Source organism: Urocampus carinirostris, chromosome 11 (genome assembly GCF_059441175.1).
Source record: "Urocampus carinirostris isolate Australia breed hairy pipefish chromosome 11, RoL_Ucar_1.0, whole genome shotgun sequence".
Taxonomy (NCBI): domain Eukaryota; kingdom Metazoa; phylum Chordata; class Actinopteri; order Syngnathiformes; family Syngnathidae; genus Urocampus; species Urocampus carinirostris.
The window spans coordinates 20,847,583-20,873,066 of NC_142359.1; the positions used below are offsets into that span (position 1 = coordinate 20,847,583).

At 40.1% G+C, this 25,484-nt stretch overlaps 1 protein-coding gene across 2 annotated transcripts in view; it reads left to right on the forward strand.

The window, feature by feature from the left end:
* Positions 1–25,484, forward strand: part of LOC148356745 (ankyrin repeat- and BTB/POZ domain-containing protein 3-A-like) — a 121,310-nt gene that overhangs the window by 62,146 nt on the left and 33,680 nt on the right. For both annotated transcript variants that reach the window (XM_088348072.1, XM_088348071.1), the window contains exon 2: positions 14,794–14,946. In XM_088348072.1, the coding sequence (XP_088204198.1) occupies positions 14,794–14,946 (153 nt within the window). The remainder of the gene's footprint in view (positions 1–14,793; positions 14,947–25,484) is intronic.

Below are 25,484 nucleotides of genomic sequence, written 5' to 3' on the forward strand. Positions count from 1 at the left end.
GAATTTACCGCTTAACCACTCAGGTCATCGGGGCACCACTTCCTGTGGTGTGTCTTGAGCAAGCATAGCCTGGCAGCGCCCATAGCTCTTCAGGCCGTTTTTCTGGGGGGTGTAGGGGTTTTCTCCGTCACATGAAACAGTACTGGTTTCCATGGCTACCAGTAGCAGGAGAAGCCACCCGATCTGACTCATTCACAGCACTTACATCATCTGGTCGCCATGGTTTAAAATAAATATGATGATGATGATGATAATGATTGTCTACAGCAGGGTCGTTGAGGTGCTGGAGCCGATCTCAGCTGTAGTGGGCAGGGGACACCCTGAACTGGTTGCCAGCCAGTCGCAGGGCACACAGGGACAGACAATTCACCCGCTCATTCACACCTAGGGACAATTTGGACCAGCCAATTAATGTGACATGCATGTTTTTGGAATGTGGGAGGAAACCGGAGTGCCTGGAGGAAATTTACGCAAGCACGGGGAGAACATGCAAACCCAGGAAGGGTCAATCTAATGACCTCAGAACTGTGCCGCGGACGCGCTTACCATTCAGCCGCCGTGCCGCCCTATTATTATGATGATGATGATGATGATGATTATTATTATTATCATTATTATTATCATTATTATTACATGTTTTACCCTAAATGTGTCATTGGTTCCCTGACTTCTACTTACCGAATTTATGTGTGTATTAAAATGTGTCTAAAATTTTGTTTCACTTTTTTCTCAATATAAGAATTGTAAGTGACAATTGTTGTTGATTACACGCTGCAATGATTAAAATATTTTATTAAAAACATAAATAATGAAATAAAATACCAAAAATGTATTTATGTAATGACTTACTGTGTTTACCATTCTCAAACATTCGTCTCTGGTATCTTGAATAAAAATAATGCGATAATGAGATGAAATGGAAAACCTTTTCACATGTAATTTATACCATTAGTGGTCTAGTGTTTAACATTCAGTGCTCTCACTACCATGATCCATCTTCGATTCCCGCTGCATCCAATGTTATGAGATTTTAGTCAGCGATATTTTTCAACTGTTGAAACATTGCAAAAATACCCAAATTTACTGCTGTAAAAACTTGTGTATAACACACCCCTACATTTTTGGATCTTTTTAGGTACAAAATGCATGTTATACACACATAAATACAGTAGTTCTCTCACAGTCTGAATCTTATTTTGGAAAGTTAAAGTAAAAATGTCCCCTTGCATGGTTAGCACTGAGCTATTTTTGGAGTGTGCAAGTGATGTGGGCAAGGTCCGGCAGTCCACGAAATAGTTGCAAGCCAAGTTTATTTTCATATTTCAGCCTGTTTGCTCTTCAACATCCCAAGCTGCTCTCGTGGCCTACTGCTCCTTTTGAGACTGACCTACTTCCCTACACAACACACAAAATGACATCAAAACAAAACCAAAGAATGAGTCTATGCAGAAGAGTGTAGTAATTACACAAAGTGCTCTACGATTTAAGACAGACATGTCAAACATTCGGCCGGCTATCAATTTTAATCCGGAAATTTCTCAATATGTCAAAAGAAGAAGCAGGTCTCTAGATCCTTTCCGTCGAAAGTTATGTTTTTATAGATAAACATTTGCTCTCTCTGGTCGTTAGGGGGCGGTATTGAGTTAGTATTGTGTGGTGAGTTGGTTCAGTTGTAAAACTGCATTCATTCAACTGTTAAAGTAAACCAGATATCACATTTAACGCCAAACATGATTATCTTTTCTCCATTATTTCTAGATAAATGTGTTTAGAAAAGATCCCCTGTCATCCGTTATTGTAATATGTAGAGTAGGCTACTAAAGTAAGCTGAATGATTTATTATATTGTTCTCTCGTTCTGCCATATTTAACATATTGTGCAGAAGTCTGGGGCAATAATTACAAAAGTTCACTACAGCCCCTTTTTATCCTTCAAAAACGTGCAATAAGAACCATTCACAGGGTAGGATATCGGGATCATACCAATATTTTATTCATGCAGTCCAAATTATTAAAATTGGATGATTTAATACAATTTTACACTTCACAACTGTTATTTAAGGTCAACAAAAACATAGTGCCAGAAAACATACAAAAATTATTCACTCGGAAAGAGGGAAATTATAACTTGAGGGGCTGTGGTGAATTCAAAATCCCAAAGGTGAGAACCACCAGGAAAAGTATGTGTGTGTCTGTGTGTGGAGTCAGACTTTGGAATAATTTGCAAAATGAGATCAAACAATGTCCAACTATCCATGTGTTCAAATTTAAATACAAAAAAACATTACTGGCAAAATACAGGGATGAAGAAAATGGGATATGAGGGATATTGGAAATACTGCATTTCAAACTATGGTTAACTTGTTGTTATTGTTGCTATTATTACATCAGAACTGTTATTATAAGTATTGTGTTTATTTTTATTGTTATTATCACTGGTGCCGCAGTGACATAATGCGCATTATGACGTTGAGGGATGGGTATTGCGAAGATTAGTGTATAAAATATGTGATTATTGTAACTATTATAATTATTGATATCTGACCCATGTAATAAGTATTTCCATGAGATTTTGTTGTATTGGACACAAGAGGAGCTATCTATAAAATGTATTTAATAGGGACTACCCCTTTTTGAACATGTTATGTGACATTATTTTGTTGCTGACTCATTGTTTTTGTCCTGTTTTTATTTTTATGTTCGAAATAAAAGTTTTCATTCATTCATTCATTCAATGATTTGGAGGTGACATTCTTTTACTGATCCGGCTCACTTAAGACAGAAAGTCGGGTGTCATAGAGTCCCCATAGCCAAACTGAGTTTGACATCGGTGATTATGGAGTTTTCACATGCCTGGTTTAGTGCCTTAGCCATAAGTAGGGATCGACGCTGAAACCCTCTGTTTGGGATGTTGACACTCCACCACAGAGACACGTCACCCATACAGTATGGTATATAAAACCCAAACGATCTACTTGAAACCAACAATAATGAATTACTTTGAACTACAACCCCTAGATACTGGGGACTGTTATCAAGTATGCCCCAGGGTGTGGCAAAACCTCTATGTTTCCTAAACTGTCACAATTGCTGTGATTGCTTTATAAGCCTGTAAATGTGATACAAGGGCACATCATTTTACTGATGTTGCAGGAAAGGATAGAATGAGCATAAATCTACACGTGTTGCTGCACTGATTATAACGGGCATGGATAAATGACGGCCCCCGCTATACACATCTGCGGCACACACATAATGCAGTTTTTATTTGTTGGGAAAGGCAAGAAATGATACTAGGTATTGATATCAGGGGATATCAACCTTGATTTAGGGCAGGGGTAGGCACGGGCCAATAGGGTTAAAAAGTTTGTCAGAGGGGACATACAATTTTACATTAAATTTGATTATTTTGTATTCACCTATAGTCTCGAATCCAATACCTTAGCAGTACATGAGGAATATTCTCATGCAGACCGATCCAATTTTTATCATTTGCATTGATGAATATACGCTACCATTCGGAAGTTGCGCATCACTTCAGGTGCACCTGTGCCTTCTCCGGCCCTGATAGCAACCATGTCTCACCTTAGTCTGTGGCCCGCCTCCTGTCTCATCGGAGTTTGGCTGCCTATGAAACCTAAAGCCTGTGTCCGGTTATGCAGTCACTTCCTCGCTCCTTCGGCTTGGGACGCAGTTTTAAAGTCCGCGCCATATTCCTAGATGGACACATTATGTTGTGAATGTCATTTCCTGGTACTAACTCCATCCATTATCTGCACCGCTTATCTTCAGTAGGGTCGCGGGGGCGCTGGAGCCCATCCCAGCCATCACCGGGCAGTGGTCAGGGGACACCCTGAACTGGTTGCCAGCCAGTCGCAGGGCACACAGGGACAGACAATTCGCTCGCTCATTCACACCTAGGGACAATTTTTACCGGCCAATTAACCTGACATGCATGTTTTTGGAATGTGGGAGGAAACCGGAGTGCCCAGGGGAAACCCACGCAAGCACGGGGAGAACATGCAAACTCCGTACAGGAAGGTTGGTAGCTGGATTTGAACCCATGATCTCAGAACTGTGCCGCGCTAACCACTGCGCCGCCTTGCTTCCCCACTTGGTTTTCATTTATTAAAAAAATAAATAAATCATAACTTGTAATAGAAACAACCAAGCTTCTTACATACAGAGACACCTTGCTTTTTCGCGTTTTGGATAATGCTGGTTTACTGCTTTGCAGATTATAAATTCAATTGTCTTCAATATAATTTGTACAATGTGTTGTGCATTGTGTTCGGCAGCAGACAGTACACAGAAAATTCCATCCCTGGGACAGGTTAGAAAGGGCTTTGTGCGTTGGCTGGGCATGACTGTGTACTAAGCTCTGATAGGCTTGTGTATGCTGTCAGTCAAAGAGCCGGAGTCCACCAGGACACACTGAAGAGCAAAGCTAAAGCTCATAGCTTCATAGGCTTGTTAGAACCAAAAGAAATCCGACAATTAAATCAGACTTTGAGGAAAGTCAGACCAAAATAAGTATTGATCACCAACCGGGGCTCCGTGGATTGTTGTCAAGTCTGGTAAGCTGACAAGGTGGCGTCGGGCGAGAAGGCAATAGCGTTGCAGCAGATCCGGCCTACTGCAGCTAGGTTAAATAACAACTCTCACAAGTTACCCTCTACCAATGAAATGGATAACCTGCAGCTACTGCGCGTGGAAAGTTTGAGTTGGTTGTATTTTAACCATTATTGAGACCTGGCACAGTCCAAGGATACCCGATTTAAGCGTTAGCCAGCCGCTCTCTACATCGCTTTCTGACACTGAAAGCGTTATAATTTTGTTGTGCTTTTGTATAATGAAAATAAAGACAATTTATTAAACTGCAATTCTGTGTTCTGTGTTTTTATTTGTAAATCTATAGTTGTTATTTTGTTACAGTCGTATACGACATCTTGATGTAAGTTTTATAACTGAGTGATTACTATATTTAAAAATTCATGGTGGGCTGCATTAAATCTTCCAACTGGCCGGATCCAACAGTTTATGATTGACATGCCTGATGAACATTTTTGGCGTACAAAAGAAAATGAAACATGGGTTAATAAACATGACAACCAATTTCAAAACAAAATAAAAAACTTGTACCCGCAAGATCCAGGAATGATTCCTGCCTTTGATTGTCATGAAGGGAATGTCATCTCAGAGAAAATAACAGACCCAACATGTCAGTTTGACATTTTTTGTGCTTTGAGCGTCCGTCACCCGCATTGGAAAACTGGACCCCGTTGGGGATGCTGCTGTCTTACACGGCTGTATCCTGGTGGGAGTAGGCCGAGCGCGCCTTCCGATTGGAGGAGGCGTCTGATTGGTCGAGCGCTCAAAAGTCAGGGATGTACATGACACCTCTATTACTGGCTGACAGGATTGCGCCGTCGCCCACAATTCCCCTTGGCGGTCGTCACAGTGACATTAAGTGGTCTGCCCGAGACCTCCACCTTAACCGCCTCTCCGCAATCACAACCCCTCAACCTCGGTCAGCATTTTATCTGTCAGGGGCCAAAATGTTGCCATCACCCGCTGCTGTCATGCTGACAGCAGCAAAAACAATATAAACGTCTTCCCAAATTCTTAACTCAATCCGTGCCATAACATATAAATATCTTATCAGAAGCATTGTCCCTGAGTGGCAAAATGTAAAAATGTGTTTTTTTTGTATTATTTCTTAAATCTATTAGAAAAGGTTTTGTGCAGCTCATCAGTAAGAATCAAGCCTTTAGGAATGGTTTCATTAAGATAAATCACCATTAGAGGGCAGAAGTGGCTTTGATCAGATCGTTGTCTACACATTGAGGGAGCCCCCCACTTTTTAATCATGTTTCCTGTATCCAGCGATTGAAGTGTGTAGGCAACCCTGTATGGCGAGTATAGGCATAGTGGAGCAGTTTGGTTAGAGTTGGTAATGTATGAATATCGCGTTTTTTTTCTTTCTAAAAAGATAACAAAGTCTCTTCATCAATGTCATAGCAGAGAGGGATGACGTTTTGTATACATCCCCAAGAACGCGTTGCCAAGAAGTATTGTGTTCCCTCAATGATGTCACAGCTCTTCAGGAAACAAGCCAGATGGGTCAACGTTAATGTCACGAAGCGGAGCGGGAAACAGGAAATAAGGACCCATTTGCGTAGACGTACTCAGAATTTTTTGGGGAGGATGAGGAGGGTGCGCACACTCGATCCGGGGATTTATGGTTGCGGAGTGGATTAGAAATCCAAACAAAAGAAAAGTTGTCAAAAACAAACAAACGGATCAGACCAAAAACAAAACAGGATCAAACGCAGGCAAACCTACAGACTAGGCATTTCTCAGAGTCAAACAGAACTTGCAGAAATCTCACAGAAGGTTCACAAAAATCTCAAAGGTTTAACAAAATTAAACAAACGCTCAGGCAAAGCACAGTTAGAAGGAACGTGTTTAAGTACTCCAAAAAGCAATCAGTCAATGCGCCTCAGCCGGTGAGCATGGGCGGGGCCAATTGGGCGCCGCGGCAACCGCGCCAGAATCCAGCACCACCCGGCTAGGACCGACTGGGAGCCATGGCAACCGCACCCGACGTGACAGTTAAGACTGAATTTCTCGAGTCCTCCACTGTGTGGAACTTTTTGTAATATATTTGCGTAATTCTGGAGAGGACCACTACACGTTCTGTGTCAAATTGACAAAAAAGAAATCTGTTTGGGAAAACCTTGAAGTGGCCTGCCTGAGACCTCAATCTTTACCCCTTCTCTGCAATCATTCAGCTTCAGTCAGCATCATAGCTGTCAAAGGCCAGAATATTGCCACCCCCTACCGTAGCGCTGACAGCAGCAAAGAGAATATGAACATCTTAAGTACACAGATTTGCTACTGTCAGGACTTCACTTAGCACTGTTTCCTCCCCTAGGAAGCTTTTGTTTTCACTAGTGGGTCCAACTTCCTGTTACCGTAAATTACGGACCACAGAGAGCACCTGAATAAAAGCCGCGACTGAAATTTAATGCTGAATGTCATTAATGACCAGCAGTGGACACACACCAAAGGCGTTCACCTTATAGCTTGGAACTTGAACAAGATCAACAAAACTGTACAGGTACGCTGCATTGGAACTGTGTCTGTGGATAAAGTCCTCCAGGTTTTTCCGAACCTCAAGCCCTGGATGACCAACCATGTCCGTTCTCTCCTCAAAGCCTGTGACTCCGCCTTAAGGTCAGGCAACAAAACTATACGGCGGGGCTCGAGCTGACTGGAAAAGAGGATTTAAAACAGCAAAAGCGTACTACAACAAACAGATATAGTCCTACCTCGTCAGCAACAGGCCATCAGAAGTGTGGCAGGGAGTACAGAACATTACCAACTTTAAAAAATGTGATGTGACGTCAGAAGAACTGAGAGTGCCACTGGCAGAGGAGCTAAACAGTTTATTTGCCTGCTTTGAGACACTGCAGTGACACTCATCCTCTCTGGTCTGGCTTTCATCCCTACCAAGCCTCTCCACACCCTTAAAAATTTTAGGAGAGGATAATGGGAAGTGTATGCCCCTAGCAGTGAATGCCAGAAAGGCACTGGAAAGATACTCCGAGTATGTGCTCACCAGTTGTCCTGGGTCTTCTGCAGGATCTTCAACTTATCAGTGACCCAAACAGTCATCCACACCTCCCTGCAGTTTGCCACAATCATCCACATCCCGAAAATGTCCTTTGCATCCATCCTCCTTGACTGTAGACCACAGGTGTCAAACAGGCGGCCCGCGGGCCAGATCAGGCCCGCTAAGGGATTGAATCCGGCCCGCGAGACAACACTCAGAGAAGCGCAAGAGAAAAACAAGCTGCAGGTTGAAATATGTCAACTTGATGTTGCCAAAGCCAGGTGCCTCGAACAAAGACACTGTACTTGTATTTATTTCTCTCTCTCTTTCTTTTCCACCCTTTTTCTCCCACTCTGTCTCTGTCTCTTTCACTCTCTGTGTCTCTTTTTCTCTTCCTTTGTTGCTCTTTGTCTCTTTCTCTCTCTGTGTCTTTTAACCTCTTTTGCTCCATCTTCATTTTTTTCCTTCTCTCTCTTTTCTCTTTCACTCTTCATACCCTTTGCGCTTTCTTTTCTCTTTTCTCGCCTTCAGTCTTTCTATTTCTCTTTGGATTTCTTTCTTCCTCTCCCTTTCTTTTCCCCCTCTCTCACATTTTTTTTCTTTTGTTTCTCACGCTCTCTCCCTCTCTCTTTTTCATTCTTTGTCCCGCCGTCTCTCCTTTTTCCTTCCTCTGTCTCTCATTTCTTGATCTCTCTTTTTCTTTCTCTTTAATCTACTAGTCCGGCCCCCGACAGAATGTTTGTTCTATCGTGTGGCCCCCGAGTTCAAATGAGTTTGACACCCCTGCTGTAGACCTTACAGCCATCAGCCTGAAGTTCTTAGAGATACTGTTCCTTCAGTACCAAGAGGACTGTCAGGGTAGACAGTTTCCCAATAAAATATCAAATGAAATATAACATGTGCTTGTATTTATTGAGAAAATGTATTTGTATTTTGCATTTTCTTATTCATTTTAAACAAATTATCATGTCATACATCATTAGAACAATCATTTGTTAGCCCATTTAGAAAAGATTACATCATTTGAACCAGGATATATATTTTACGGTTTCTGAGAGTTTTTTTCTTTTAGCATTCTTCTCATTAGGAGAGTGAAGAAGGGAAAATTTCGGAGCAAGTATGGGAAGCGCGTTTTCTCTTGAGACTCCAGAAGAAGCTATGAATATCAGTGGTGGGCTATGACAGCATTCAAGACTTTCTTTGCTGGCCCAGATAATATCTGAATCATGGGATGTTACTTATATTTTGTCCATCAATACATATTAAATAATTTCAATTGTCTATCAGCTTTCTTGCATTGCTTCTCACTGGTTGCCTTGCTTCCACTTGTGAGCTTCCACATTTAGGCATTTAACTAAGCACATCTCAGCCATTAGTTGTTGCTTAGCTCAGAAATCTACCCAGAGGCCCTCACAAAAAATCCTGAAGGCCATGTCCCCTAACAGTAATCTTTAAGAAAGCTGTTGGCTTAGCCAATCAGATTCCGAGTTGAACGCCAGCTAACTGGCGTTAAGAAAGGTCATAGGTTTCACAAACCATGATTGGCTAGCATCTCTAATCCATCAAAGTGTCGGGGCGGCAGTGGCTCAGGAGGTAGAGCACTTGTCTTGGGATCAAGAGATCGCAATTCGAATCCCGGCTCCTCCGTTACATGTCGAAGTGTCATTGGGTAAGACACTGAACCCCTAATACCCCCAATATGCAGGTTAGCGCCTTACATGGCTGCACGGCCACTATTGAGAAATGTGAAGCACACTGTAAAGTGCTTTGGGAAGTCTTGACTTGAAAAGCGCTATATAAATGCAGATCATTTTATTTCATTTCAACTGTTAAACTTGAACAGACCGTGCAAGCTGTTCAAGGAAATATATTGTGTTGACTTAGTAGCGAAAGGTTGGACAACTTCGAAGTAGCAAGCCTTTTCCAAGCGGAAAAAGTTGAGCTTCTCTTTCGCTGACTTTTTTAATGTTTCCAACCCGTGATTGTTCTCCCTTTTTTCTGTTCATACAGTCTTGTTTAACTTTTTGTTGAAGAAAAAAATTGTTAGAGAAGACAGGCTTCATGCGTCGCGCATTCGCGCGGACCAGAGCTCTTCACGCATCCCTCATCGCTGTTCTGGCTCTCTGGCTCCCTGAATGGACCGCGCTTGGCAGTGGCCAGCGTTGTCGGACCCTTAAGACTCTCCCCCACGCGAGTCCTCACAAATAAAATGAGAAATTTCGCAAATGACAAACAACTGTGGTGTGGTATGCTGGGTGCACAGCAGCAGACAGGAAAAAGCTCCAGAGGATCATCAAAACAGTACAGAGAATCGTCGGCTGCTCTCTGCCCAGTCTGGAGGACATTGCCTGCTCTCGCTACCTCAGCAGAGCAGAAAACATCATCAAGGACTTTTCTCACCCCGGCCACCATCTCTTCGACCTGCTGCCTTCCGGCAAGCGCTACAGGTCACACAAAGCAAAAACGAACAGACTCAGAGACAGTTTCTTCCCCACAGCCATTACCACCCTAAACAGACACCGCACAAAAAACTGAAAACTGTTGCAAAAAACTACCTCACACGTATGTAAAATGGTACTCACGTACATGCTGTCTGCACTATGTTTGTTCACTGCTCAAACAGACACCGCACAAAAAACTGAAAACTCGTGCCAACACTACCTCATACGAATATAATGTTACTCATGTCTTGTTCTTGCACATGTCGACTGCACTACGTTTAATGCTCAAATTGCACAATGTCTGACCATTTCCTGTTTCATGCTGACTATTTTTGCACTATGATGACTTTGCACCAAATGCAATATTGCACAACCGTTACGATACCGACGTTATCACGACAACCCTGTATGTAACATCCCACATGCCGACATTTCTTGTGTAAATACCATGTAAATTATAACTATAGCCTTATCCCCCTTGTCTTATAACATTATCTTCTCTGTTCCTTTATCTTCTTGCTCATACCTCACTATGATTGTGTAAAACTGGAGTGTCATGCCCAATTTCGTTGTCACAATATGTTAGCCCATTTGTAACAATGACAATAAAGGTATATTCTATTCTATTCTAACTAATTCAGACTGGAGCTGAAGGCCTGAGTGTAAAATCTGCCGACTTCCAACTGAAGGATATGGAGATGTTTTCCATCCAATTTTTTTAACGCAGTGCACCTATGACTCAGAAGGTTCGCCAACTCACAGTCTAAAACATGAAATAAAGGAAGAAAAAAAAATATGTTTGGATTTCATTTGATTATTCCTGGTATCTCAGGCCACAGCCTTGCCGCTTCAGGTCGGATGGTTGTGCTTACATATCCATGCATGCAGATGTGAGATTCTCTTTTTTAAATTTTGTTAGCGCTTCCCTTGGTGTTTCCCTTACACCATGGCATGTTGAGCCAATTGCAGTGCAATGCCCTGTTGCTATGGCGACTACCTGTTAATATTCCGAGAAAGGTTTCTCACCGGTGAGGGTGGAGGGATCGCTCGCACTCCTGGAGAGAATCGATTCCTGCAGGTGGGGAAGGAAGATGAAGCCCCTGTTTGATGCAGTCGCGAGGCGCGTGGTTTTGAGACAGTGCATCAATGTGACCTAATTGACCTTGAATAGGATTAGGAGTTTTGTCTTTTGTGTGTGGGTGTTGAAAGGTGAAGGGAGAACTGATGAATTCTACATCCAGAGGGATTGTCCCGGCATCAAATACCAGCTCAGGAAAAAGCCATTATATCCTTCTTTGTAATCCTCAGCTTTAATTATTTTCCCATGAAAAATTCAGCCCCTCGAGCCATTCTAACTGACAACTTGGGTAAAAAGTAGAACTGCTAAAAATTTGTAATGAGTAACCAACGATGAACTAGTTAAAAAGAAAAAAAAACAATCTCTTAATTCTATAAAGCAGCTACACTATTTATCACCCGCGAGCAAAGGAAGGGTGGTGATAATGTTTTGGATCTAAATTTCTATTTAGCTGTTTGTTTTTCTGTTTGTGTGTTTTTCCATGCAATAAAATGGGGAAGGAGTTTAGATATGACCGCCATCTTTCAGGGGCAGTCAAGTAGGTTACCCTAGTTGTAAAAACAGGAAAAAAAAGCTGACTCGGCCCTTTTTGGTTTTGTTGACCCAGTATTTTTCCCAGAAAGACATTCTACTCTCCCAAGCGAGAACGATATAGAATATCAACATAATCTTTTATTGGAAGTTAGGTAGGTTACACCAGATGAGAAAAGTGCCCAAAAAAGCCTACTGTTTTGCAAACACTCTAGAGGTGAAAATGCCCCCATATAACTGTCTAAGCACTTTGGTTTTCTGACTCAGCAGGTGTCGCGAAAGTTGTCGCGAAAGACATTTCACATGCCAACTGGGTTGATGCTGAAATGGTGCATAGCAATTTGAGACCTCCCTAATTTGTGGTTGTTTTTTTGCCAGTGACACTAATGAATCATCGGATTGATTGGTATTCTTTAAATAATAGTGTTAATTAAAACTTGTGCCACTAAGAATAACATTTCAATGTGGAAAGAAGTTCTTGTCATGAACAGGAACAGGATCAGGACCCAAACGCGTGACGTTCTCACACAAGCCTTTTATTTTACGGGAAATGGGGAGTCATGCACGTAAGGAAGCTGTCTGGCATGGAAAGACAGGAAGCCAGAGACCGACGAGATCGATTTCAATCGCCCGAGCAGATATCGGACAGATGGGGTCGATACCGGACAGGATGGGACAGACAGGATTGATAATGAAACAGGATATCGAAATAATCAGGACAAACTAGACGGGAACAAAAACTGGAGAGAATGATAAACAGGACAAAAATAGACAGGAACGAAACTGGGAACCAATATTTAACAGGACAAAATAAACGGGAACAATACCGGACAGGAAATACCAACAGGAAACTAGGACTGAGTCAGAACCCACGTCTTGCGGGGCAAAGGTTTGTTGACGGACTGACAAATGGAGAGCAAGAACACTGAACTTAAACTTGAAAGCCAATCTGTCAACGAGCTGCAGCTGGCGCCTCATGGGCGGGGCCAATTGGGCGCCATGGCAACCGTGACAGATCTTGTCAAACAGTTATGAAGTAAAGTGAAAATATTTATATGCGGGTTATGAAGAAAACAAATATAAGAAAGAATCTACATTCTCTTTTGTTATTGACTGCAAATGTTGTTAACAGAGAAGTCGTCCCCCCAAGATGAAGGAAATGCATGCGTTCTCTCTGAGCATTTTTGCACGGGGATTAACTTCTGGAGTGACGTTGATAAGAAACATTCTAAAGCTTGATGGAATAAAGGCGTATTTTGGTGTATAGTATGAGGCTTTGTTGCTTAATTACCTGCTTGTCCCCTCATCAGTGGCATATGAGCGATGTGTTTGCTATGAAAATGTAAAAAAAGCTCTTAAGTGGTTTAGAGCAGTGGTTCTCAACCAGTCTTACTTGAGGACCCACCTTCCCAAACTCATCGTCAGCCTTGCTTGTGATATTTAGCACTCGTTTTCGGTTGCGCGACACAATATTGCAACACAATACTGTGACACAACTGTCCCTTTAACTTTCATATGAAGGCTTGGACCTCAAACTGTCATCATGAAGATCGCAGCTGAAGCGGAGCAAATGTGGCGGCTGAAAAACAATATTCCTGATAGCATAGCCGTATTTTTTCTTCTGGATATTGGAAATCTCAAAAGTCATTAGAGAAGGGTCTCAATGATTATAGGCAGAGTTATATTCATATCATCAAGATGTCCAACAATGTTAATCTTGTGACGGTGGATGCGAAATGTTGGCGATCCATGAGGAAGTTGTCATGATTACGCCTCGGACTCTGATTGGCTCCCGGTCCCTATTTACACCCACTCCTATCTGTCCCCTTTTGTCAGTCCATCTGCGAACCTAAGCAAACCTTTTTGGAACCTGACTCGCACCTGTTTTTTTTGCTTCCGTCTGTCCCCCGGCTTTGACCCGTTTTTGATCCTGACCACGTCTACCCCCCTTCCCGGCTTTCGACCTGGTCCCGACAAACTCTACTCTCATTTCCTGGCTTACTACTCACTTCCGACCCCGACCACGTTTTGGCACTCCTGTCCCGGCTACTGACTCGTTTTTCCGTTCCGACACCGCCATCGCTCGCCACGGAAGATCCACTTCCGTGTTCGGATCACAAACCGAGTACGAGAGCGACTTGCTTCCTGCGCCTAACGAACGCCGGACTGTGGGCGCAGCCCTATCTCTTTCCTTTAATTAAAACTTGTGAAAATTATAACGCATTTGGGTTCTGTTTCCGTTCTGGTCCTGACAGAAGTAAGAAGCCCTGTATCAACTACACATGGAAATAGATTCAGATTAGTCAGCTCTGACAGACTCTTACTGGGAATGTAAAGCATGGTATATACACTTTATTGTTTTACCTACAAACAGACCATCATGAGTTTTAGATATGTCACTTCACTTATCCAATGCTATAAAAGAAGAAAAGTTTTCTTTAGGCTGTCTTTGTGGAAAACTTTATAAGTTCATAACCTATGACAGGACGAACCTATTGCAGACATTTTTAAGCCGTGTCCTGGTTTCTATTTCATGGCGATATACCAAATTAACGAGGCAGGGAGGAGCTTCACGTCATGCTGTGAGGCTGATTGGTTCCTGTGTTATAAGGACTTAGTTTAAATTGTAACCAGCTGATTTTCCCAGCATGTTACTGTGAATGTAGGCGCTAAAAAAGGGTTGGCTGTATAGGTATTCATCTTGATGGTTGATTTCACATATAAAAACAGTAACGAGTTGGGTCATTTCTAAGACTTTATACAAAAAGGCAACATCATAGGTGATGCGAGATGTGGGTTCAAGTCCATTCTCTGACAGGGAACTTATGTCTTGAACAATCTAACAATCAAACCATTTTGATGCAAAACACTGTACAAAAGATTGGATCACATGCGCATTGTTTGTGATACAAAGATGGCCGAAGTAAGTCAGCAGCCACAGCATGTCGTCTGCCTCACGTTCTGATGGGCTGAAAACAAGCCCTTTCGGATGTATGAATTGGCCCCTTGGCCTTGTGTTTGAAACCCTGCCTTTAGGTGAATATGATTTGATATGATGTGAACTTTTTGCTTCACCCTGTTTCTCCAGATTTGCTCTTCCTGACCTTGACCCTGGCTTCTCCACAGGTGTGCTGAGTCTACCAGAAAGTCTGAACCTCCATCGGGATCAGCAGCAGCGACCTGGCCGGGGCGAAAGTCATGCCTGCTACAACCAAGCCGAAGTCCGCACGGTAGAGCAGTCGCTGCTTGCCACGCGGGTTGGCAGCATCGCCGAACTGAGTGAGTACCATATTTCCCGCACCATACCCCCCAAAAATATTCTTTGTCGTATATTTTTCATACAAAGTTGTACCTTTACTTACAAACTGAATTCGTTCTGGGAGTAGCTTTGAAACCTAAAACATTTGTAAGTAGAGACACCGTTTGAATGTAAATGCCCTAATCTGTTCCAAGCCCTTGGAAAAGTATGATTTTTTTGGGGATAAATAATAAAAGAAAATCAGAACATGAAACAAATACATATTCAAATTAAGTCACCGCACATTAAACATAAAATTAGAGTCACATCATGTTAAAAAAAAAAAGAATGAAGAAAATAGTACAAATATTAATTTACCTTCTAACTGGCCTCTTTGTTTACTGGTCCTCAGCAGTCTTTTTTGCCTCGCCTTTCTTGAAAACTGATCCAATGACGGCTGCTTTTGCCAGCTTTTGACATTCCGTCGGAAATGCACGATGCAGACATCGTGATAAGCGATAGTCCAACTTTCTTTCTGGTTGATTCTTTTCCAAAAATTCTGAGACTTCATGGGATTGAGCCAAAATATCTTTAATTTGGGCTGACGGAATGAAGGCTGTGTCCTCCTCCTTTTCGTCTCTGAACTCCTCCTGCAGGCATTGTGTCTTGTCATACCTTTATATCTCTTGCTTTGTTTTGATGGCCAGAAAAAGTCTCTTCCTTTTCTTTTCTCCGTGTCCACTTTTCTGAATGTCTTTCCTGGTGTCCATAGTGAATAATAGCTCTTCGTAGCAGCCCCATATAGTAGACAGTTTACAGAGCGGGATGGGGACACGAAATTGTACATGAACAGCATGCTGGGATTCCCGCCTAAGCACTTGATTCCTTCGTAGAACTCAGGGAGCGGTGAATGAGAGCGCGTACTGTACTGTAATCTTTACTTCGTATCCTGAAAAGTCTTTGTAACTAGAGGCAATATTTTCCCATTCAGGTACTTTGTAAACTTTAACACTTTTCCATGTGCAGACATTTGTAAGTAGAGGTACCACTGTACTGCATAAGGCGCACTGGAATAAAAGGCGAAAACTGTAGTAAGAGCTCCAGTATGTATTTGTGAATGTTTCTCATCTGGTTGGTCAGGACCCAAGAAGACTTGTTTTCAGTGGGTGGTGTAAAAATGAATCAATTACACAGTAAATTGTGATAATGCCCGGTTGCCCAGATTTTTTCTTCTTGTTCAGTCAATCAGCGTCGTCCCAATTGTGTTTGAGAGGGCCTCCAAATATATCTTCTAGCTTTTGGGTTTAGGTACATAATTTTTTTTAAATAATTTGGGTGAAAACTTTTTTTTAGTATGTGGTTATTTTGAACAGTTTCAGGAGGTTACCTTATTGCGATGCAGGCTTATATGCGAGTGTATACCGTACTTGAAGTATTTTTTTTTTTTTTGTCATTTTGTTCTTTAAAAAGAAATGGTGAATATATATATATATATATATATATATATATATATATATATACTACTATCTCTGTTTTAAACTGCACAATCCTTTCATTTGATTCATTTGAGAAGTGGATTTTCTTTTCTTGATTTACATCGCAGTTTGTCATTTGAGTGGAATGGTAGGTGCTCAAGTCAGACCAGTTGAGAACCACTGACTGATACTGGTATATGTAATGTCATTGATAAGACATCGGGTTAAACCACTAAAGAAGGACCCTGACCACAGGTGACATGTTATTGAAGCTTTAATTTCCTTCTCTGGAGTGTGAAAACAGCAACAATACAATGCATTGAGACCATATGACAATATGTTCCTGAAAATAAAGTGCATGAACTTTACATCTCTCCAAATTATTACAATAAAATCATATAAACCTTTTTAGAAACTTACGGCATTGCTTTGTTAATCTTTCAATGTGGATGGGGATGGATTGGACATGCAACAGTTCTGTCAGCCATTGCGTGAGACTACTGTTGAAAACCCGGGTGGTGTATTGTTTCCCAGTATTTTCTTCACTTGAAGCTTAGATAATAACTAAATATTTATGTCGAACACTTCCTAATGACTTACATCGGTTTTTAGCTCTTTATTAAATTTAAAACATCGTAAATTATCTATTTAAAAACAAAAACTTGCTTTCAGGGAAACACACTTACCGTCTGGAAAAGTAGGCTATCATAGCCAATAAAACCTTGCAAAAGTGACCCTTAGTGGAAGAAGATTACTTTGGTGACTGGTCGTTTACAATTTTTTTGACTGCCTTTTTCACTTTCTTTAACTTAATTTTTCTTCACTTCCAGGAAATGTGCCTTAAATGCAAAAAAAAGCACGACAAGGGACACAATTCTTTGGCGTATCTGACAATGAATCGGACTTTGCATTTATTTATATCTTTCAGGACAATTTTCGGTTTTCTTCATTCTTGATCATTTCTAGCACTGTGAGTAGAATAAGTCTGATAGTGGGATGAAATCAAATGCCTTTTTCGACGTCATCGGCAGGTTTCTGTAGGGTTACTTTAACTTGATTACTTTCAATTACTTTTGGATTACTCCAATACCAAATATGCTTATAAAAGACAAAATAAATTAAATATGAATAAAATTGCTAAATTTTGTGCAGGCTTGGGTAGTAACGGAATACATGGAACAGCAAAAATGATGTTGGCAAGCTGTTTGGATTTATTTTCATTTTGTTTCTGTCGCATTTTATGTTAGTTTTGCCGGAGATCAAAGAGATCAAAGCCAGGAGAGAAAGCTTACCACGTGTTGTGAGTCATAATTGTATTCATATTTGGTTTATTTTGTCTTTTATTAGCATATTTGGTATTGGAGTAATCCAAAAGTAATTGAAAGTAATCAAGTTAAAGTAACCCTACCCAACCCTGGTCATCGGTATCACTGGTTGGCTCGCTGCCGTGACCTGGGTTCGACTCCCATTGCATAAAATGTTATGCGATTTTGGTCGGTGATGTTTTTTGATTGTTCAATCACTGAAAAAAATAAGGTAGTATAAAGCAAAACTTTGTGTAGTAACGACCACATATAAATTCTGTATGCATTCTCAACCTTATTTTGTCGTATATGAGGCTTAAATTTCGGGCGAATTTGGTTTTTGGTTTTAAGGAGGTATAGTCTGGAGAAAACGGCGTGTGCCCGCTGATGACATTCAATAGCGAAAATTCCAGGTATGAAAAGACTTTTTCGCACGTCCCTTACCTACGAGTGCTTTCAGAGCCATGCGTCTTGGCCATTATCTGTAAGTTCTCATGGGATTGTAATGGCTTTTTCTAATGGAAGAACTTCTCAACTCGCAGAGAGCCAATAGATTCAACGGCATGTGTCGGCTTTCATCTTCAAGCCATCTATTTTTTATGATCTTGTACTTAATACGCTGCCGCGCTTCATTTTTCTCAATATGACACATTGAAAATGAAAGAAATGTAGAATACAATGGAAGCTGCGAGCTAAAGCAATGTCTGATGAGGTGAGCTAATGTTGAGGAGTGACGTTTGGAGTAGACTTAGATGACTTCCCGGTTTTATAGCCTCTCAACTTACCTTGCCACTCTGCTCCACCAAAGACTAACACTTATTGTGTTGATTACATGGGCTGACAAATTTTCTAGAGATGAAAAATAGAAAGAAAGAAATAGGCTGCAGTCAACCAAAAAGGATACTGTTTTTGCTTCATAACAAACTAAGAAAATACCCAAAAAATAAAATAAAAAATAAAAAATAATTGTTCTGAAACATAAACATTTCATAAAATACATGCTCTATAAAGATAAATAAAGTTAAGTTTAACTTACTTTTGAGCTTCAACAGTTAGTCGACTTCCTCCTCCGAGGTAAAAAGTGGCCGAAAAAAAGGTGATCCAACCATTTTCTCAACCGCATCAAGCTTTCTTATTCCACTTTCATTTAAAAAGAAATAGGTCGCCTCTTCCTTACACTTTACAACAACCATATTAAATGGATGCACGAGATATTAAACAATAAAAATGTCAAAGTTCTTAGCACGCTGGAGATACAGTATAGAATGTTTACACACGAACTAGGAAGAGGAAGCGGATTTTTTCTTCCGGGTGGATGCTGGGTAACCTTCCACAGCGCCACCACTTGCCGGTAGCGGCGGAAAGAAGCACTACAGTAATGTCCTCTACTCTGAAAAAGGTGCACACAATAAAAAATGTAACTTACAGCAATGTTTTTGATAGTTTTCGTCATCCCGTAATTTATTTTCGTATCTAACGATCGTAAGTAGGGGAACATCTGTAATGACAAATCTTAAAAGTATTTTGATTATCTTTGCATATACATATTTAAAAAGATTATTATATTCATTCAATAACACAGGTTGATGAGACTCTGGCGGGATCTTCCTATTATATAAGAAACACTGCATGCCTCAAATGTTATGTTGTTTAGTGAAACCAGCTTGGAGAACTGAATTTCAACACACTTAGTTGTGTTCTGACCTGTGCTTGATTAGTTCTAGAAGGATAATTGGTATTTGTGAGCTTTTTGATAAACAAACACGGCTTGTAAGCACCATTGAGAATTTCAGGAGCCTCTCTGGAGGAAGGATATGCACCTTGACGTGCTTTAGGAATACCACTGAGTTGATGAGCTAGCACAGTTTAATCTGTTCCAATTTAGATGATTAGTTTTATGCGTCGCCACCGTGATTTAATCTGAGAATTACGACCCACAAGTCGCATTTACGAAGCAATGTCTTATCTGGTAGGTATGTGTTACATTAGTAAACCCATAAAAAGCCTCAAGAGACAATGCTGAGAGAAAAATGGTTATCTTTGAAGTGGCAGTTTTAGAGGACGTGTTTTTCAGGAATTTTGAATCAAACTCGAATTTGCACATTCGGTTGGCGACCCTTTTGTGAGTAGACAAGGGGTGTCATACTCATTTTAGCTCCGGGGCCACATGGTAGGAATACCAACTTTGCCGGGGGTGGACTCGATAATTAATGGCATGAAAAATGTGCCTTAGCTGTAGGGTTGGATATCTTTTGGAGGCTCACAACTAAATTATGATTCATGGGTGTAATACTCCATTACAAACTGATTATCAATGGGGGTTTTTTCTTAATATTTTTTGCCTTTACTAAGATTTAATCTTTTATAGTGTCTATGTCAATTACTGATGCATTTCAAGCGATCTGCTACCCGTGACCGACGATTACCGGATCGTGGGTGCAAGCCCTTTCCTCCTTCTAAATAAAGCTGAGTAAAACGAACGCAAGTGGGTCCAGTCTCCGTTTTTGGTCTCTGACAGTCTATCAGCTGTGTAAAAGAGCAAAACAATTGAAATAATTTCCACTAAATTTAAATAGACAGCGTGAATTATTGAGCTCTTAGTAGTTGAAAAAAACTTTCATTCATTTAAAAAACAATATTGATTCAGTGATTGTTTTAATATTCTCTTTGGTGTCGAAATATGCATTTATTTTTCATTTCAATAGCCTTACTTAGCCTTACATCCCTTTCATTTTCCCCTTTTTTCTCCTTTTATCTTTCTTTTTCTTCCTTTTTCTGTTTTAGTTTCCTCGTTTCGAAAAAATTTTTTTCTTTGTTTTCCATTTTCTTTGTATTCTTCTTTTTTCTTTTACTTTTTCCCTTTATTTTTTTTGCATTTTTTTGTACCTTTTCTCGTTTTGTTTCATTTTAGTTTGTTTCTCTGGAAAAGGCCAGGCAAAAAATTATTTGTTCGCTTAATGTCTCCATAACTTGTAATCTTCTTATTTGTTTTTCTTGCTCTACACAATACATTGACATGTATTGTTCAAATATTACACACTGTTCCTTTGATTCAAGGCAAGCTGCAAGTGACAAAAATATCAAACAAACACTCATTTAAGTGCCAATAATTAAAAAGTTTTATCAATGATTTAAAAGTATTTTTCTGCTTTTTATTTCTATTACTTCTTTTTCAGGTAAAATAACATCAGCATGGGTGTTTCCTCAAATGTTATCTGGTTCATAAATAGTGGTCAACAAATAAAGCTAAAATAGTGGTCAACAAATAAAGCTAAAGTGGGTAAATTACAGCGGCGTCTAGCTTTGGTAACATCCAGTGGACATATTTAGAATTGCAGGTGATTGTTTGTGGCTTATTTTTCTCTTGTGTTTCTTACAGCATCATGTTTTTTGACACCCCTGGACAAGACAAACGAAGCACGGCCCAAATTACATTGCATTTCATACATGTTTTGGTCAGTGCACTTGGGTGTGTGTATATATTAGCTTTTGACAGTCTCTAAAAGTTTCCTCATGTTTGTCTTCTTGGACTAAAGTTTTTGTGCGTGTGTCCTCCACTCTTATTTTTTGGCATGTTTCGTTGAGGCTGCCTTCCAAGAGCGAGTTCGAGGACGACAAAGACGGCAAAAACCCGGGAGCGGCCTTGCTTGCCAAAGATGCGCTTTAAACAATGACTCCATTAATCCTTAACTAGAATGTTCTCGTTTTTCTCTCTGCCCCATTAGAAAAATCGGACTGGAAAACCCTTCGATGATCTCAACTTGAGATTTGTAAATTTCATGCTAGGCTAGAATGATACAATTGTAATAATTTAATCCAATAATGCAGGGTTTGTAAACGACAGCCCTTGGGTCACATGCGGCCTGCCAAGCTTTTAAATCCGGCCCGCAAAACAATAAAAATGATCAAAATATAATGTAAATTGATTTAATAGTAAACAAAGTAGTAATAATAAAATATGTTTTTTTCTGTTTCCACTTTACCCCCATCGACACTTTGTCTACAGCAAAAACTGGGGTGCGGGAATAATACGAAATAACTACAAAACTAAGTGCCAAATTGAGGGAACTAACATTATTTTTCTTTCATCCTGAATAAGAAAATAATAAAAATACAAAAACACTACAAAAATACTTATAAAATAATACTATAATAAAAAAATACTATTACAGAAATATGACAACAGAAACGTGACAAAAATACAAGCATACTAATACCACAAATATATTTTAAAAAATACTGAAGAAATACTACAATAGAAATACTACATTAATAATACAGACACACTACAAGAATACCCCTGTGGAAATACCTCAAAAGAATTTTAAAGAAGTACTACAAAAATAGAACTACAGTAATACTACAAAATACTACATAAAGACAATTACTGTAATATTACAAAAATACTAAAGATGTACAAAACAAATACTACAACCATACTACTATGGAAATACTTCAAAAGTATTTATACAAAAATACCACTACAGTAATATTACAACAGAAATACTATACCTATTCCTCGACAGTAATACTACAAAATACTACAGTTATTCATAATGAAAAAAAACGATATGGAAATACTACAAAAATTCCACATAGTTATTCCAAAATACTACTATGGAAATACTACAAAAATCCTACAGTCAAAATTACAAAACTCTGAGTGCAGAAATACAATAAAAATACAAGCACAATAATATTACAAAACTAAATATCAAATTTTGTGCTTAAACAGTGCCCCATATATATTATTTAGCTTTAATTGTGAGTATTTTAAAACCAATTTCAGGAGACTAATCTTAATTAAAACAAAAATAATAGGAAATATAACACGTACATGCCAGTATGCATGAATGTTTTAATAAATGGGAATAATTGCATAGGTCTCCAGTACTGGCCACTTGGCCCAATTTTTTTTAACTCAATGCTGCCCCTGATTCAAAAAATTTGCCCACCCATCGTTGCGCCTCACTTCTCCCTTCCAAAAAATGTTAGGTGATAAATTATGATGATTAAGAAGAGAGGATAAATAAGACTACGGTAATGGTGAAATTGATACAGCTTTTGTTCCAAAGGACAGCAAAGATTGGAGTAAGGTGCCGAAAACAGGCCTGCACCATTATTTAAGAAGGTAGACCTAAATGAGTCATGACACTAACAGCTACAGAGGCGTATGTCTCTTGGCAATGGGAAGTAGAATCCTTGCAAGGATATTATCAAAGAGAGTTGGAAGATAGGCACAGAACTTAAATCTATTGGATGAAAACCAAGCCGGCTTTCGAAAAGGAAGATCGACGGCAGACAGTTCAGATAGTTGTTAAAATTGAAGAGGACACACAAGACATGAAAAGAAGAACGACAAAACGGGACATAAATATAAATGACAAAACACTTACCTGAAGCTAGACTCCTTGACCTCACTAAAGCATACCCGAGGGTAAACTAGCCTGCCCTCTAGAATTTATTGAAGATATATGGAATGAAAGAATACTGTTTGAATACACTGAAAGACCTACATGAAACGACTACTCACAAGGTATGAGGTAAAGACAGAACAAGCCAAGAATGGATACCAACAAGAAAGTTTAAGAAAAGGATGTTGGCTTCTCCCTTTCTTTTTAAAATTTACTATCAAGCAGTCATGAGACAAGCAGAAGAGAAGAGGGAATAATGAGGAGAGAAAGAAATCACCTGGAAGTGGGTCCCAGGCGGATCCTTCGCAGTATGGGAATGAGGAGGACAGGAGTGAAAAAAGTAGAAATAAAGAATGCTTTTTTAGGCTACGACACGTCACTATTAGGCAATACAAACACCATTAACGAGGCAGTAGTGAGCATGAAGAACGTTATGAAAAAATGAGAGAAGAACAATGAAGCAAAAGAAGAGGGACTAGAATTTGGAACCGAAAGGAGGAGAAATAAGGATAATAGGAAGTTGGCTGGGCACAAACAGATTTACATAACGGAAAGACGAGAGCAGGAGCACTGTGGGGTAAGATCAAGACTTGGCTAAAGGGATAGAGACTATCAAAGAGATGGCAGGCTGTCATAGTTTAGACCTGTGTAGAGAGCAGCTTCCTCTACGACTGACAGGCAAGGACGTGGTATGTTAGGGACATAAAAAAGCCACAAAGCTATATTGACAGAATATGCCGCTATGTATGAAGAAACGAATGGACAACCATTCAGAAAAATGGAGTAGAGAGAGAGAGATCAACGTGTTGGGTGTGAGAAAGTTTAGGAAGTTTAGGAAAATAGAGAAGAGAGTGATGGACGGAATAGGTCTCGTGATGAGGATGGATTATGACAGATTGACAAAAGCTTTTGTTCTTGGATGGTATGAAAACCTATAACGTATAAACAAAATAAAAGGAAGTAAGAGAAAAGGTGCTATATTGGAAAATGATATAAAGAGAAGCAGGATGGGATCTTGGGACTGACCGCAGACAGAAAGGGATGGAAGAAGATGGTGATGAAAAAAATAGAGCACATACCGAATTGGGAGGAACAAAGAGAACATGAGTGCATGAGGCAGTAGAAAGATAGACCTTCACTGCAGACATGAAGTATTTAGAAACAAGAGAGGTTTGACAATACATCAGGAAAGGATGCACAGAGGAGTGACCGAAAGGAAGACATTCAAATGTAATAAATGCGACAAGTCACCAAAGACCATAGCGGCCAAGATCAACCGCGAGAAGACATGTAATGGGGGGAACAATATGGAGGGTGTAAGGAGACAACGTAGCGCTTGCAAAAAGAGATTGTCCCGCAGCAACTTTGTGAGGCACACCCAAAGATGCGAAGGAGAGAGGGATAGCAAAAGATGAAAAAGAAGTCGGAAGAGGAAAACGGGCCAGTTGATCTCATACACCAAAATGGCATGGCACACGAGGACCTGCCTGATGTGGGATCCCAGTGGGGGGCGGTGGAGAAACCCAATTGAGGGGCCAATGGGTCGTTTTGATTTTGTAAAGTAGTTACATGCAATTACAGTACCCTTGTTTTTCGCAAAGGTTGGGTTCTAAAAACCTTCAGCTGGGAGGTTTCTGGTTCCAGCCTCAGCCCATTAATACCTAAGACTTACAATGTTGGTACCCATTGCCTACCTCCCCAGCATTAGGGGTTAGAGTTGGGATTTTTTGCAACCTTTGACTCACAACGACACATTGGTTTGGTTGACATGAGGGCTGGGAATCCCCTTTTCTGTATCAATCTCCCAGAAAGAGTCAATAATCCAAGAATGTGAGTGTCTTCTTGACTCTGGCCACCTCCCACTAGGGGTATGTGGCTCCAGTATATACATACATTCATACAATACATTTATTTACAACTCAAAAACAAACCAAATTCACAGAGTATTTATCTAAGAAATAAAAGCACTGTACTTTCTAAACAGTTTGTTTTACAAATAACTTCGGTACTGTAAAATTACCGTATAATTAAAAAAATTATCCTGCCCTTTTTTTGCAAAACTGTATAGTTTAAGGACACAATCCACTATACTTTTCATGCCATCGCGTGGACGTTTTGGAAACCTGCATTTACGAATGTGTACTGAATACATTTGACGGAAACCACATATTTTAACATTATCCAACAATTTTGAAGCACCAAAGACCTGCATGTGGCTCCAGAGCAAGTTTAGTAGGTCGAGAAGTCCAACTTTATTGGTGATAGAAAGCATCTTCCTGTTTAACCAATCAGAATCCAGAACACAATACCTGATGACAATCCAAGAATTGGTAAAACCGCGATACAGCAAGGGATTACTGTACATTATAAGCTGTATTTTGCAATT